At 36.6% G+C, this 14967-nt stretch overlaps 1 protein-coding gene across 1 annotated transcript in view; it reads right to left on the reverse strand.

Annotated features, from left to right (window-relative positions):
- FAM81B (family with sequence similarity 81 member B) overlaps positions 1-14298 on the reverse strand; it is a 76326-nt gene extending 62028 nt beyond the window's left edge. The window contains exon 1 of the mRNA XM_074202239.1: positions 14240-14298. Within this exon, the coding sequence (XP_074058340.1) occupies positions 14240-14283 (44 nt within the window). The 5' untranslated portion in view covers positions 14284-14298. The remainder of the gene's footprint in view (positions 1-14239) is intronic.
- Between the last annotated feature and the right edge of the window lie 669 nt (positions 14299-14967).

Raw genomic sequence — 14967 nt, forward strand, 5'->3', positions numbered from 1 at the left:
TTTATATCAAAGATATTTGTAGGAAAATAGGTTCATTGTTTCTTCTGGCTTGCTATTTGTTTTTTCTTCTTTGTGGTAATAGTTGGGCTTAGGCACAGGTACCCCTTTGATCAGTATTCAATGTATCTTGAACTGGTTTAAGCAGCTTAGTAGAGGGCTGTGATGGGTGTAGTCTTTATTGGTCTTAGTGACAGTGGTTGCCTACAACATTCTTTCAAAATGAAAAGATAAAGCTTTCACTACACCATTATAGTCATTGGAAATTGCAACCAGAAGAGAGAATGACTTCCTATAAACATGTTGTCACAACTGATCTCAGAGGACAATGAAAAAAGGTGTGTTGCTTTAATAAGTTATCTCCATAACAACATAACAAGTCATATTTCTATAGTACTTTTAATATTCACAAAGCCTAATTAAGCATTTTACAGATAAGGAAATGGATACTCAGAGAGAGTAAATTACATATATATCTATATATCTATATATCTATATATATATATCTATATAGTGACATAGATAAGTCAGTTTTGACCTTGGGTTGGAATCCAGAACTCTGGACAATATTTCCAGGACTCTTTGCATTAAATATATTTATAGGTGGTTCCTCATATTACAGAAAGTCTCTGGCCCTTCTAAACAAAGTTATTTTTGCCTTAGGAATCATTTGATCCTATCCAACTGTAGGATAGCTATTCCTGAAGTTTCACTGAGCTAATCTTTTTTAAACCAACATGCTTAGTGATAAATGTCTACATACCACAAAGTCCCAGCCCTTGCATCAGAAAGAGCAAATGACTGAGCCTGGATCTCATGGTCTCCCTTTCTAGAATTGGTTAGGGACTCTTTTTCAGGTCACAACAAGACCACCGAAGAAGGCTTGGAGAATTAAATATGACTTCACCATGGAGAAGGTGAGACTTGACAAAGAAATATAATCAGCAAAATTAGGAGGGTAGAACAGATGACATTCCAAGAAAATGAAGAAATAAATTATAAATCAACATTGGGTGTCATGGGAAAGTGGGTTGATAGAAGTTGAGGTTATATGTCATGAAATTGGAGGAGATATCAAGTGAGACAATGGCATGAAATTTTATTTTAAAAATCAGGCAGAGGTGGGACATAGAGAACCATAGGGGATTTTTCAACATGGGAATAATATAAAATGAGGAATACAGACTAGCTAATCTTTTTTTTTTAGGTTTTTTGCAGGGCAAATGGTGTTAAGTGGCTTGCCCAAGGCCACACAGCTAGGTAATAATTGTGTCTGAGACCGGATTTGAACGCAGGTACTCCTGACTCCAAGGCCGGTGCTTTATCCACTACACCACCTAGCCTCCCCAGACTAGCTAATCTTTATGATAGTTTCAATAGTCATTGATTCTATGGAAAATAGGATTTTCTAGTCACATAGGCAAACTGTATGTTAAGGTAGGATTTAGGAAAGCAGGAAGGCAGCTCTGGATGAGGGTAGAATTAATGGAATTAGACAAAGAAAGGATTTATGATATTTTCCTCAAAATCTGATTGTATTTCTCCATTTCTGTCATTATCATCACCATTTAATAGATTGTTTCCATTATTTAAAATCCTTGAGATTATTTCTGAATTTCTTTTTTTCACTCTCTATCCAATCATTTCCCAAGACCTGTCAATTCTGTCTTCAAAATCTCTCCCACATATTTTCTCATCTCTTTATTTCCATTACTCTAACATGAATACAGATGCTCATTATCATATTCCTTGGCCATTACAACAGTTTCCTAAGAGACTTGCCTGCCTCCATTCTCTCCCCCTTCCCATCCATCCTCTATAGCAATTTCAGATTTTGCAAAGGATCTCATGCTTACAGCTAACCAAATCACTTCTGCTCAAAATCATTTTGTGCTTCCACATTTAAAAAAGGTAGGATTCCATGAACTGGCATTCTATATGAGAAAGCAATCGAGAAGGGATATGGGCAAAGTTTTTTAAAATTTTATTTTTGGCTGTTGTCATTTAATGGTGCTTATTTTTTAAAAACCTATTTGTATTGATATCAATTGTTTTTCACATCATCTAAATTTCCTTTCCTATCTTTCTCCCTCTCAAAAAGCCATTCTTAATATCAAAGAATTAAAAAAGAGGGGGAAAAGACAGTTCAGCTGAACTAACCAATAAAATGAAGCTGTCTGATAATGTGCATTCTTCCATACCTGTAAACTCCCACATTTATAAAGATATGAAGAAAAATATATGTTCATATCTCTTCCTTGGAATCAAATCTGGTTACTATAATTTTCATAGCATACATTTTTTTATTATTTTGTGCTACTGTTCATTTCATTTATATTGTTATAATCCATAGTTCACCAATGATCTCCTACTTACCAAATGTCATAGTCTTCTCAGTCTTCATCCTTCTAGGCCTGTCTTCAATCTTTGACATTATTGATTATTCTCTTCTCTCAGATACTCTTTCCTTGTTAGGTTTTTGTGACATTGCCTATCCTGGTTCATCTTCGATCTGACTTCTTAATTTTATTTTTCTTGTTCTTCAGATCATTCCCAGTATCTGTGGGTACCTCTAGGGTTCTGTCCTGTACCTTCTCCACTCCTTCTTTATTGTTTCATTCAGTAAACTCATGGATTTTCTAGGTAGACAGTTCCCATATCCAGCCATAACCTCTCTCCTGAGTTCTAGGCCCACATCCCTACCTAACTTTTAGGTATCTCAAAACTAAAAACTTAAAAGCATCTCAGGTTCGACATTCTAAAAAACGGAATTCATTATTCTTTATGTTAGCCATTAATTCTTCTAAACTTTCCTTTTATTTTAAGGGTCCTTATCCCCCTCATTCCCCAGACTTGTAGCCTTGACATTATCCTTTGCTTTTGTTTTTATTTTATCTTTTGCAAGGCAATGCAGTTAAGTGGCTTGCCCAAGGCCACACAGCTAGGTAATTATTAAGTGTCTGAGGCTGGATTTGAACTCAGGTCCTCCTGACTCCAGGGCCAGTGCTCTATCCACTGCACCACCTAGTTGCCCCTTTTGCTCTTTTATTGAACTCACTCCACATACCCAGTCTGTAGTAAATTGTGATTTCTTTCTACTAACACATTTGTCTACTAACACACTGTGGTACAGCCTCTCATTGTCTCATATATAGGCTATTACAATAACTATTTAATTAGTTTGATGGTGTCAAATCTTTCCTCACTTGAATCTAATCTTTGCTTAGTTACTAAAGTGATTTTTCCAAAACACAAGTGTGACCATATAATCCCCCTTACTCAATAAATCTCAGGGTCTCCCTAATATTCCAGAACCAAATAGAAAATGTTTTGTTCAGCCTTTAATCCATTCACAATCTGGTACTTTCTTCTCTTTCTAGTCTTTTTATATTTTACTCCTTTCCACATATTCTATCCAGCTACAATGACCTTACTATTCCTCAGACAAGACACTCTCAACTTTATATCTTTTCACTGACTATCATCCATGATTGGAATGTTATTTCTCTTTGCTTCTGCTCCCTGGATTCCCTGGCTTCTTTCAAGGCTTAGTTCCAATCTCATCACTTGCTTTAGGCCTTTTCCAGTTTTGTTTGTCCTTTCCCTCCTCCCCTCAAATTATTGCTTTCTCTTTGAGCTTAATCTCCATTTACACTTTATTTATCCTGTATATATCTAGTAGTATTAGAATGTGATCTCTTTGATAGTAGGGACTATGTTTTTGCCTTTCTTTATGTTAAGCTCTTGAGTTATTAAACCAATGCACACTCACACTGATAGTAAAGTCCTCAGGACCTGGCACTATGTCTCCTCAGGGCTAGAAACCTGAGTGCTTAGCCAAACTATCTAGTTCATGAGCATTAGGTCCAGTAAGGATTATCATTGTGTCTCTAGCCATGATTATCAATTCATAAAATCAATTAGGTTTTACAAATAATTATTTTCTAAAGTGGCACCATAAAAATAATTGTTACTGTGAAAAAGTTTATTATTTAATATTTATTAAATATTATTTGAATCTAGCTTTATGTGACTAGAATTTCTCTAATCCTGAAGCTTACTTGCAGAGGTCAGATTGACCCCAAGAAATACTCTAGGGAAGCCAGATGATTTGTAAGGAATACTTAGGTACCATCCAGTGTTTTCTTGGGGACACTTGGATATTGTTTTGTGTTCAACCAAAACTTGTATTTTGGGTTCCCCTCATTAGTTTGATTTACCAGCTGTTATACATCCCCAACCACACTTCTGGAGGCTACATACTACTTATTTGAAACCAATCAGGCAAATATCTTTACCTTGTCTGAAATCTCATAGAACCTTAAGGAAAGGAAGTCATAGCTTCTTCTGACTCTCCTCTATCAAATGAGATAATTCTTTTCTAAAATTATTTCAGATTTTGGGGTTTCTTCTCCCAACTAAAATATACAATGTTTCTCCTAGAAGACTACCACATACTCTTCTGCCTGTACAAAAAAGAATCCAAGAGAAAGCAAGTTCAAGCTCAGAGATCACATGTTGTAAAAAGGTGGAACAATTTCTTAAAGTTCTTTTTGGAGTTCTCAAGATGTTTTTCTCTGTAGGTTTTCTGCTTTGTCAAGTCTTGATTCTGATTTCCCCATCAAATGTAGTTTGTTCTTGGATCCTTCTGCAGAAACTTTCTGAGATGCTATTAGGACATAACAAATCCTCCAGACCCTTTGGAGATTACAAGATTTGACCAAGAGGAGGAGAAGCAGCCTTTGCTGATGAAAAGTTCCCAAACATTCCTTTTCAGGGGTGGTTCTCTCTCCTGGCTCACTGCTTCACTAAATATGTGAATCTTACTCCATAATTTTATGTAATTGTACAATTTACATTATGGTGCTCCTACAATACATTCAATTCCTCAACCAATTGGAGCAGACTTCCTATGTAACCTTGAAAGCTGCTCAGGCTTGGATCACATCTACTGAAGAACTGAGATCTATTTTCACCTAATGCATTTATTGGGCATGGCATAGTGTTAATACTTCAGACAGAGAAGGATGATTTGATTGTTTTATCAATTGTACATTACACTTTTATCTTCAATGTTTAGCACAGTACTTGGGACACAGTAATACTGACTGACTCACTTGTAGTCATTTTTAGGTGGGTTTTCTCAGTCCTGGAAAAGCCACAAATGTCTGCCCCTGATATTATTATCCAAAAATATCTTGGACAATGATATTTCCCTGGAGTCAAAATGTGGTCATTTCTTATCTTTGAGATTCTCATCTGACATATGCAATCTTCTTGCTTTTTTTTTAGTCCATCTTTTTTAAATTATCAAAAGGCACTCAAATCTGTATTTAATCTGTCAAGATGAGGAAAAGTAATATAATTGACTGGTCTGATATAGATAGAAATTGCCAATTCCTAGATGAAAAAAATCAAGAGACCTTTTCAAATCTCTAAATTTATAAATTGATAACTTTCAAAACTATTGCAAGCAAAAAATGCAACACATTTTAAAGGATGAAATATGCAAAAATCAAACCTGAAGCACTAGTTCTATTTGATTTTTATGACTTACTCTGCTTATGCCCCAGTTAGCAGATGCATCTTACTTTTTTCCCCTGCTCTCTTCTTGTGAACAGACAAATCTACTTCAGAGAATTCAATAAACATCTCACTTTTTCCCCCTGCTCTCTTCATGTGAACAGACAAATCTACTTCAGAGAACTCAATAAACATGTTGTTTTGGGGTCAATAGTCAGAGGCAAGATTTTGTTCAATGCAACATACTGATTATAGCAAAGGAAGAATAGAAGAAAAACTTGTATATGTTGTTATATGTATAACGTTGGCTAAGTTATGGGTCTAATTAGACTCAGTAGAAAACATCAAAATAAATTTTAGGAGAATTAGTGTCTTGGAAAAATTCTGTGGAGGAATAGTCTACTAATCTTTACACCTCCCTCAGCAACCAGCAAAAGTACACAAGTGTTTTGTAAACCTTAAAATGATGCATGAATGTGAGATAATTCTCATCATCACAATTTGAGAAAAGGGGAAGATGTGGATCTGGGGGAAAGACTTGGGCCTGTACTGTATTCCATATATTACCTCTAAGGTGGGGAACTGAAGGCAAATCAGACAAATATAAATGGAAATAATAACAAAATGGATTTTTTTTTTGTACAAGCCAAACTTGAGGTGGGGAGAAGGAGAGAAGAGATGGGATGAAGTGTGACCTATATTATACTATACCTTTAGACTGGCTTTACAGATTTTCATGGGACCCTAGGTTTATTCAGCGACATTATAATGGTCTTCTTGGAAAGATGACTCAAAGTCTCTCTTTTCCCAGAAGAATCATTTTATCTTTTTCAATCCCCCTAGGGGTTTTGCTTAATGAAAAGTATATAATTTCCATTTTTAGGGATATCTCCTAACAGAGATATCACTAAATTATCCTGAACCAAGGAACAGAAACAAGGTAATAATAAAAATAAATTAACTTTTTGGGGTTCCTATAAAGAAAATGAACCAAGCAGGAATCATAGACACAAACACACATATACACACATCCCAAACAGGTTTGCTTCTTTGCTAATTCACTTTTTCTGTTTCAGGTTTTTTGATATGGCATCTGAACTTAGTCTAGAGATGAGAATCATAAACTCTGATAATTGCATGGTTCTTTAAGGTTTGCAAAGTACTTTAAATGCATTTGATTCATATAATAACCCTGGAAAAGTAAATGCTCCAACCACTATTTTTTCTACATTACAGATGAAAAAAGTGACACCCAAAGATGTGCCTCCCTCCAAGTCACACCTTAAATATTGAGAAGTAGAATTTGACCCAGGCCTTTGATTTTGCTACCACATAATTACTGTCTTTAATTAATATGACTCAACTACTCTACAGTACTAGATGACTTATCTGAGTTATCCCCAAACAATATAATAATCTTATTTTTACTTAACTTTCTGATATATCAAAGAATTACTAGAACTCTATTTCACAATTACTAGAATCATGAAATATAAGTCTTCATAATGTAGCATCAAAAATAATGTATCATTGTATAATAAAATGACTGCCAATATGCTAAAAAACAGTCTCTGAAAACAATTCCTTTCAGACTCTAGATGCCTTATTCCACTCATAAGGAGAAATAATAAATCATGTATCATTTTACCCATTTGACTTAATGAAACTTTTATATGTACAGACTTTAAATATAAAGCACTAGTATTCAGTCAGAGGACATTTACCTCTCCCAAATATTCTCCTGTGAGAATCATTGAAACATATATTGGCTTCAATTCAGCCTTTAGGGCTGCTGGTAGAAATCACTTCATTTCTTCAGCTTCTTTTTCCCTTAGAATCAGAGGTAGACCCACTATGAATATTGTATCCCATCTACAAAATTTCAAATCAAATTAAGAATCTTCAGAGTTAAGACTCGTAAGTCTCAAGAGAAAATAAATTTTCATAAAATGTTAGTGCCAGAGGGGAATTTGCCTTACAAGTCATGTAGCAAAACCTCTTGGCATCTTGTATCTCTGAGCCTTTTAATAAGGCATAGAAGATGGGATGACTCTTGCCCACCATAATATAATATCCATCACTCTCATATGAAAGCTGGAGTAAGGGAACTCCACTAGGCAAACTTGCAATTTAACCCCTAGCCTTGGCCACCGTTTCTGTTTTAGGTTTCCTTTCTTGAGTGGATGACCAAGCATCAACCATGGGTTAGACATGATCAAACTTGAAAGTGACCTGTTGAATTAAGAGATCCAGAGGTCTTTTGAGTTCACTGACTGGAGGAAACTAGGAGTTGCTTCATTAAGAAGGATGACTGGAAGTTGTTTGGATAGTACAAAACCGAGGTGAAATACGATCCTACTTATTCACTGAAACTGGTTTATATTTTGGTCAGATTTAAATTGCTCACTTCCTGGGAAAGAAAATAATAGTAGTTATAAGTCAAGGTTTCTGTTTTAAGTAGTTCTATTAATGGTTACTTGTAAGAGTTTTTTGTATTTTAAAATTTCTTTTGTGTATAGGAAATCCATACCTGATTCCAACAGGGGAGACCTAGCTGTGAGATAAGAAGACAAACTTTAACCAGACCATTGGGATGGAGGTAAGTCAAAGAGTAGGAGATAAGGGAACCTAACTCCCATCCCTCTTAGAGGTCAAGATCCCCCCAGAATTGAACTCGGGTAGATATAGAGCAATAGGGTCCCTGAAGGAGAAGAAGGATGTATAGTACCTCAGGCCTTTGAGCCTGAAACTGATTCCTAATATGTAAGCATTCTGCATCTCTTCTCCCACCTTATTTGCATCTTCATTAACAACAACAACAACAACAACAACAACAATAATAATAATAGTAATAGTTGTCCTTGGATTTTGAAACTACCATGTCAACCAAATTAATGATGGCATGAATTGCACATTATATTTATTATAGAGAGGGGTGTATATCATGCAAAGATATCCTTTTCCAGAACCATTCTACCCAGTGACTTGATCTGATAGAAAATAGGACCATTGGTGATGGTTTGAATGCTGCCAGTCTCTTGGCCCAAGCTTCTCTTCCTCCTTTCCACTTTCTTCAGCAAATTGACCTTTCTTTTATCCCCACTCTATCACTTACCTTCAATTTCTCACTGTTGATTAGCTAATTCTCTACTATCTACAGACGTACCTATGTCTCCCCCATTCTCAAAAAACCCTTACTTGTTCTTTATGTCTCTTCTTCTCTAGTGCCTAATATCTCCTCAAGAAGACGGCCTGTAATGTGTGCCTCTATTATGTTTCCTCTCCCTCTGTTCTTAACTCTAATCTGATTTCCTACCTTACCATTCAACTGAAATTGCTCTCTTGGAAGTTATCAGTAATCTCTTAATTGCCAAATCTCATGGTATTGAGATTCCTAGTTGACCCATTTTGTAAACTTTTACATTATTGATAAGTCTTTCCTTGATTTTTATTCTCTATATGTTTTTGTGTTACTAGTCTATCTTGGTTCTCCTATCTATCTGGCCACTCCTCAGTTTCTTTTGTTGGATCTTTACTAAGTCAGGCTTGCTAATTGTGGTTGACCCCAGGGGTTCTGACCTGACCCCAATTCTCATTTACTTCCCTACTATTTCATTTAATGATCTCATCAGCTCCCATCATTTCAGTAATCATTTATATTCTGATGATTCTGAGATAGCACTCTGGGCTGATGAGGGAAAAAAAAGCCAGCAAAACCACAGAGCTAGAAAAGTATAACACTTGTCTAGGAAATGGTGAATAAACTAGGGATTTATAGGGAAATATAGAGGGAGGAAAAGCTGGAAAGGCATTGTGACTATCACAATGAAACTCTCTTTGTCTTTGTAATGAGAACTTTCTAGGAAATGGCATATTTCCTTATATTTATTTTTTAGATACACAAAGAAATATAACTAATTGACTTTCAGTGATTTTATTCTTTTTTTATTTTTTAATCTAAAGACAATCATTAGATTTTAACCAAATACATGTGATTTCTATTAGAATTGATCCTTCTTCTTTCTTACAACAAATTTCAAGTAAATTTAATAAATACTTATATAGTTCCTAAAAATGTCTTAGGTACAATATGTAGCCTTGTAAATATATGCCATGGTGTATAGAATAGTTTCTATCCATAAAGAAATGTGTGATGTGCTTTTTACATATTTTTAACCGGATTCAACTTTTTTCTTTCACAGTTTTTGAAGAATTGTATGTCACTCTAATATTATTTTCATGCATTTAAATTCTTCTATTAAAATTATAAGAATTACAGAATGGATCCAGAATCAAACTCTTATCAATTTATTGTTAATAAGAAATAAATTAATGGAAAAAATTGCCAAGATTTAAATTAGATTAGTCTAAATACGTCTCAAAAAAATGCAGGAATGACAGTGTTAGTAGGTGATAAAGTAGAATTCACACTAGAAAAACCTTAAAAGAAATGGACAAGGGTATTACATGATTCAAGAAAAAAACTGTATAAAATATATAGCAATTTGGGGCGGAGCCAAGATGGCGACATGAAGGGATTGAGTCTTAGGAACTCTCTGATAAAAACTCATAAACTAAGGACTCTAACTAAACTTTCGAGAGACAGAACCCACAAAGGGACCCAGTGAGGCAGTTCTCCTACCCAAGATAACATGGAAAAGAGCAGAGAGGCTCTGTTCCCCGGGGCCAGAGAGGCGGCCCACCGGAGGGGTGGCCCGCCAGAGCCAAGGAACTTCAGCCTCCGGGAGGCAGCCCCAGGGCGCTGGGGGCCACAGCTCGAAGAAGCGGGGGAGTCTACTGGGCTGCACCCCGGGGAGCACCGGCACAGAGTGGGGGAGCAGCGGGGGACCTCCACCTGGGCAAGCACGTGGAGCCCAGCCCTCAGGGCACACAGCCAGCAGCCTGGTCTTTTGGCAGCCCAGATCCAGGAAACAGAAGCAGGTGGAGCCCATAAGCAGGAGCCTCCAGGGCATGAGCCCATTGAGCAGAGGGAGGGGAGTGAAGAGAGACTGCAGAGCTCTTATGTCCTCTGCCTCTGGAACAGTACTCTGGGGCTCTGACCACATTCAGATCCTGATCCCAGTCTAGACCCCCCCCCCCATAGAACAGCAGCGGCCCCCCCACCTCAGCCCGTGGCAGAGTGGGGCGCTTATGGTCATTCACAGACCAGGAAGGAGGACAGAGCCTCACATACTGAGACCCTTGTGGGAGGGTCCCAAAAGCACAGGAAGCACCCCAAAACCAGGCCCAGGCTGGGAAAATGAGCAAGCAGAGAAACAAAAGGAAGACTATTGAAAATATTTTGCAAATGAGCCCAAGAAGGATCAAAATACTCAGTCTGAAGATGAGGAAGCACAAGCTCCTGCATCTAAAGACTCCAAGAAAAACAGAAATTGGGCTGAGGCTATGAGAGAGCTCAAAAAAGACTTTGAAAATCAAATGAGGGAGTTAGAAGAAAAAGTGGGAAAAGAAAGGAGAGAGATGCAGGAAAAACATGAAAAGGAAGTCAGCAGCTTAGTCAAGGAAATCCAAAAAAATGCTGAAGAAAATAGCATGCTAAAAAACAGCTTAGGTCAAATGGATAAAACAGTTCAAAAAGTTATTGAGGAGAAGAATGCTTTAAAAAGCAAAATTGGCCAGATAGAAAAAAGAGATAAGAAAACTCTCTGAGGAGAATAAATCCTTCAGACAAAGAATAGAATTCAGGGAGACTGATGAATTTACCAGAAATCAGGAATCAATACTTCAAAACCCCAAAAAATGAAAAATTAGAAGAAAATGTGAAATATCTCATTGAAAAAACAACTGATATGGAAAACAGACTTAGGAAAGATAATTTGAAAATTAATGGAATACCTGAAAGTCATGATCAGGAAAAGAGCCTTGACATCATTTTCAAAGAATTACTACAGGAAAATTGCCCTGATATTCTAGAAGCAGAGGGCAAAATAGAAATGGAGAGAATCCACCGATCCCCCTGAGAAAGAGATCCCCAAAACCCAACCCCCAGGAATATTATAGCCAAGTTCCAGAACTCCCAAGTCAAAGAGAAAATATTACAAGCAGCCAGAAGGACACAGTTCAAATATCATGGAGCGGCAGTCAGTATCACACAGGACTTAGCAGCAGCTACATTGGAAGCTCGTAGAGCTTGGAATACAATATACTGGAAGGCAAAAGAGCTTAGAATGCAGCCAAGAATGAACTACCCAGCAAAGCTGAATGTCCTCTTCCAGGGAAAAAGATGGGCTTTCAATGAACCAGGGGAATTTCAAAGGTTCCTTTTGGAATGGCCAGAGCTGAACAGAAGGTTTGATCTTCAGATACAGGACTCAGGTGAAGCATGGAGACTGGAGGAGAGGGGGGAAATATGAGGGACTTAATGAGGATGAACTGCATGTATAGAAAAATGATACTGATAATATTCATATGAACCATCTCAGTTAATAGAGCAGGTAGAGGGAGCTTTTATAGTTGAAGCACAGGAGAAAGCTGAATTCGAAGATCAAATATGGTGTAAAAATGGAGTCAATAGGAAAAAAAGGGAAATGGAAAGGGAGAAAGAAAAAGGAGAGGGGGAATAGTCCAAGCTATTTCACATAATAAGATTTTTTTTTATTACAATGAGCTATTGCAATGATATGGAAGGGGGGAGGCAAGGGGGAATGAGGGAACCTTTGCTCTCATCAGAGATGGCTAGGAGAGGAAACAGCAAATATACTCAATGGGGTATAGACAACTGGAGTAAGAAGGAGGAGGGAGCAGGGGGAAGGGATGGGGATGTGAATAAAGGAGGAGAGGATGGAACATGGGGGGGACAGTGGTCAGATATAACACATTTTATTTTTTTACTTCTTGCAAGGGGCTGGGATTGGATGGCCTGCCCAGGACCATAGGGCCAGGTGGATTCTGGGCCTAAGGGGTGGTATGGGGGCTCAGGGCTTCTTGGCCCCAGGACCAGGGATCTGTCTGATGCACCACTCAGCAACCCTACAGCAAAGTCAGAGTGAAAGGAGAGAGAAAATATAGTACATGGTAGTGGAGAAATAAGAAAGGAGGGAGTTGCGATCAGCAATGGCAATGTTGGAAAAAATATGGAAGTAACTTTTGTGATGGACTTATCATAAAGAATGTGATCCACTCACAACAGAGTTGATGGTGTTGGAACAAAGACTGAAACACATTTTTTGTTCTTATTATTTGGGGGAGGGTGCAGGGCAAGTGGGGCTGGGTGGCCTGCCTGGGGCCACATAGCAGGGTGATCATTGGGTGTCTGGGGCCGGATTTGGACCCAGGTGCTCCTGGCTCAAGGGCCAATGCTCTGTCTGCCACCCAGCCACCCCTACTATTATTACTATTTTTATTTTATTTTGGGTCTTTTTTTCTTCTTTTTGGTTTTTGCAGGGCAGTGGGGATCGGGTGGCTTGCATGTCACATGGTTGGGTGATTATTGGGTTTACGAGGCTGGATATGGCCTCGGGTGCCAGTGGCTCCAGGTCTGGTGCTTCATCCATTGCGCCACCTGGCCATAGCTACAATTACTACTATTATTTTTTTTAATTTTAATTTTTTTCTCCCCCCTTTACTTTTTTGCCCAAGCAAGTCTATCTATATTCATGGCGGGGAGGGGTATTTTGTTTACTTGTAAACAAGTATATTTTATTAATGTAAAGAAAAACATTTGTATAAAATGAGAATAAAAAATAAATTAAAAAATATATATAGTAATTTTTATTTAGATGTCAAATAATTCAACAGTTTGTCAAATTTGTAAAATAAAGGTTAACAGTAATACAAGAGGAAAATTATAATAATAATAATAATAACAAACTTCAATACTCCATTATCAAAACATGACCAATCAAAAAAAGCAGCAATAATAAAGAAATCAAGAATATATACAACTTATTAAATAAATTGAAATTGAGACATGAATATCAAGAGAACAGAATAGGAGAAGCAAGGAATAAACAATCTTTTTGTAAGTACACATTTTTAAGTCTTGTGAGTGTGAGTTGTGTGTGTGTGTGTGTGTGTGTGTGTGTGTGTGTGTATGTGAATCCCTTCTCACAGCAGTGATGGGGTAAGAGAAAAGAAATTTAAATATGAACTTTGGGAAATGTATCTAGTAGTAGAATGTTTTGTTTCACTGTAGAATCTTTTGGTAAAAATTGACATGGGGACCCACATTCCATTTCTCATTGGGATATTCCATTTCAACAGGCATAATTATCTTCAAGAGGGTCTAAAGTAAGGACATGAGTTACGGTCATTAACACATTTTAGTCTTTATCTGTGGCTTGATCTCACCTTTATTCATTTTCACTAAAGGCAATTAGTTTTTATTCTTTTGCGGACATACTCTGGATGGGATCCAGAAGGCAAATTTTTCTTATGATTATTGATTTCTTAAACTTTTTCTCATTCTCTCCCTGCCCTAGTTTCATTACAAAGGACTAGATTATTACCTTGAAATTTGTAGTTTGCTATATTTGATCTTTTGGAATTTTATTCATTTAATTTCCAATAATAATCAAATAATTTATCAAGGCTTTCCTTGTAAAATTTGCTTCCTCTGAAAGGATGCACTGGGATAGTTCAGTCTATACCAATGGCAAAAGAATAAACTAAGATAACCCCTCAGGTTTTTTGTGGACCTTTGTGGCTACAAGAAGGCATTTCAACAACAAAGTAAATTGTTAGAACTGTTAGGACTTACTTGGGAACATACTGAACCAGATCTGTGGAATTTTCAGCTGACATTCTGACTGGAGGAAATCTTACCTAAAACAAAGGTCACAAATTTTTAAGTTATTAACAGTTTTATAAATGAAAGTAGATATCCATGAGTTATATTAGAGAAATTCATTTAATCTCTTCTGTGGCTTATTTATATGGATAAGAATGAAAACCAAAAGCCAAATCTAGAAAGACATCAGTCAGAAGTATGTTATTTGGGTGATATATGTCCTCTATTTTCTTTTATACATCTTAATGGATCACCTACATAATTTTAAATCTCCAACTATTGTTAAACATTTTCCTGTTGATTATTACACCAGAGACATTAAGCTAATGCTAACTCAATTAGTTTTAAAATATTTTTCTTCCCATTTTTCTGAAAGTGAAATGGAAACTCAGTGTGTTTATGGGGGTATTTACTATTTTTTTTAAATGAACACAAATCGCAGCAAATCTTTAAACTTGCTTTTAGAAGTCATGAATCAAAAATTTGTTATATGTGGAATAGTTTGATTGCTTTAGATTAACAAAGTGCATTATATGTGGCATGTTGACTAAAGAAGAAAAATATATCTTGCCATGTATTTTTAATTCCAAGGAAGTCTGAATGACAGATGATTGTATACAATAAAAATACAGGTATACTCTGCATCTCTTTGTCTAAAATTACTCTGATTGAAGATAACTAGACATTCCAAAATTGGA

This window comes from Macrotis lagotis, chromosome X, assembly GCF_037893015.1.
Source record: "Macrotis lagotis isolate mMagLag1 chromosome X, bilby.v1.9.chrom.fasta, whole genome shotgun sequence".
NCBI lineage: Eukaryota > Metazoa > Chordata > Mammalia > Peramelemorphia > Peramelidae > Macrotis > Macrotis lagotis.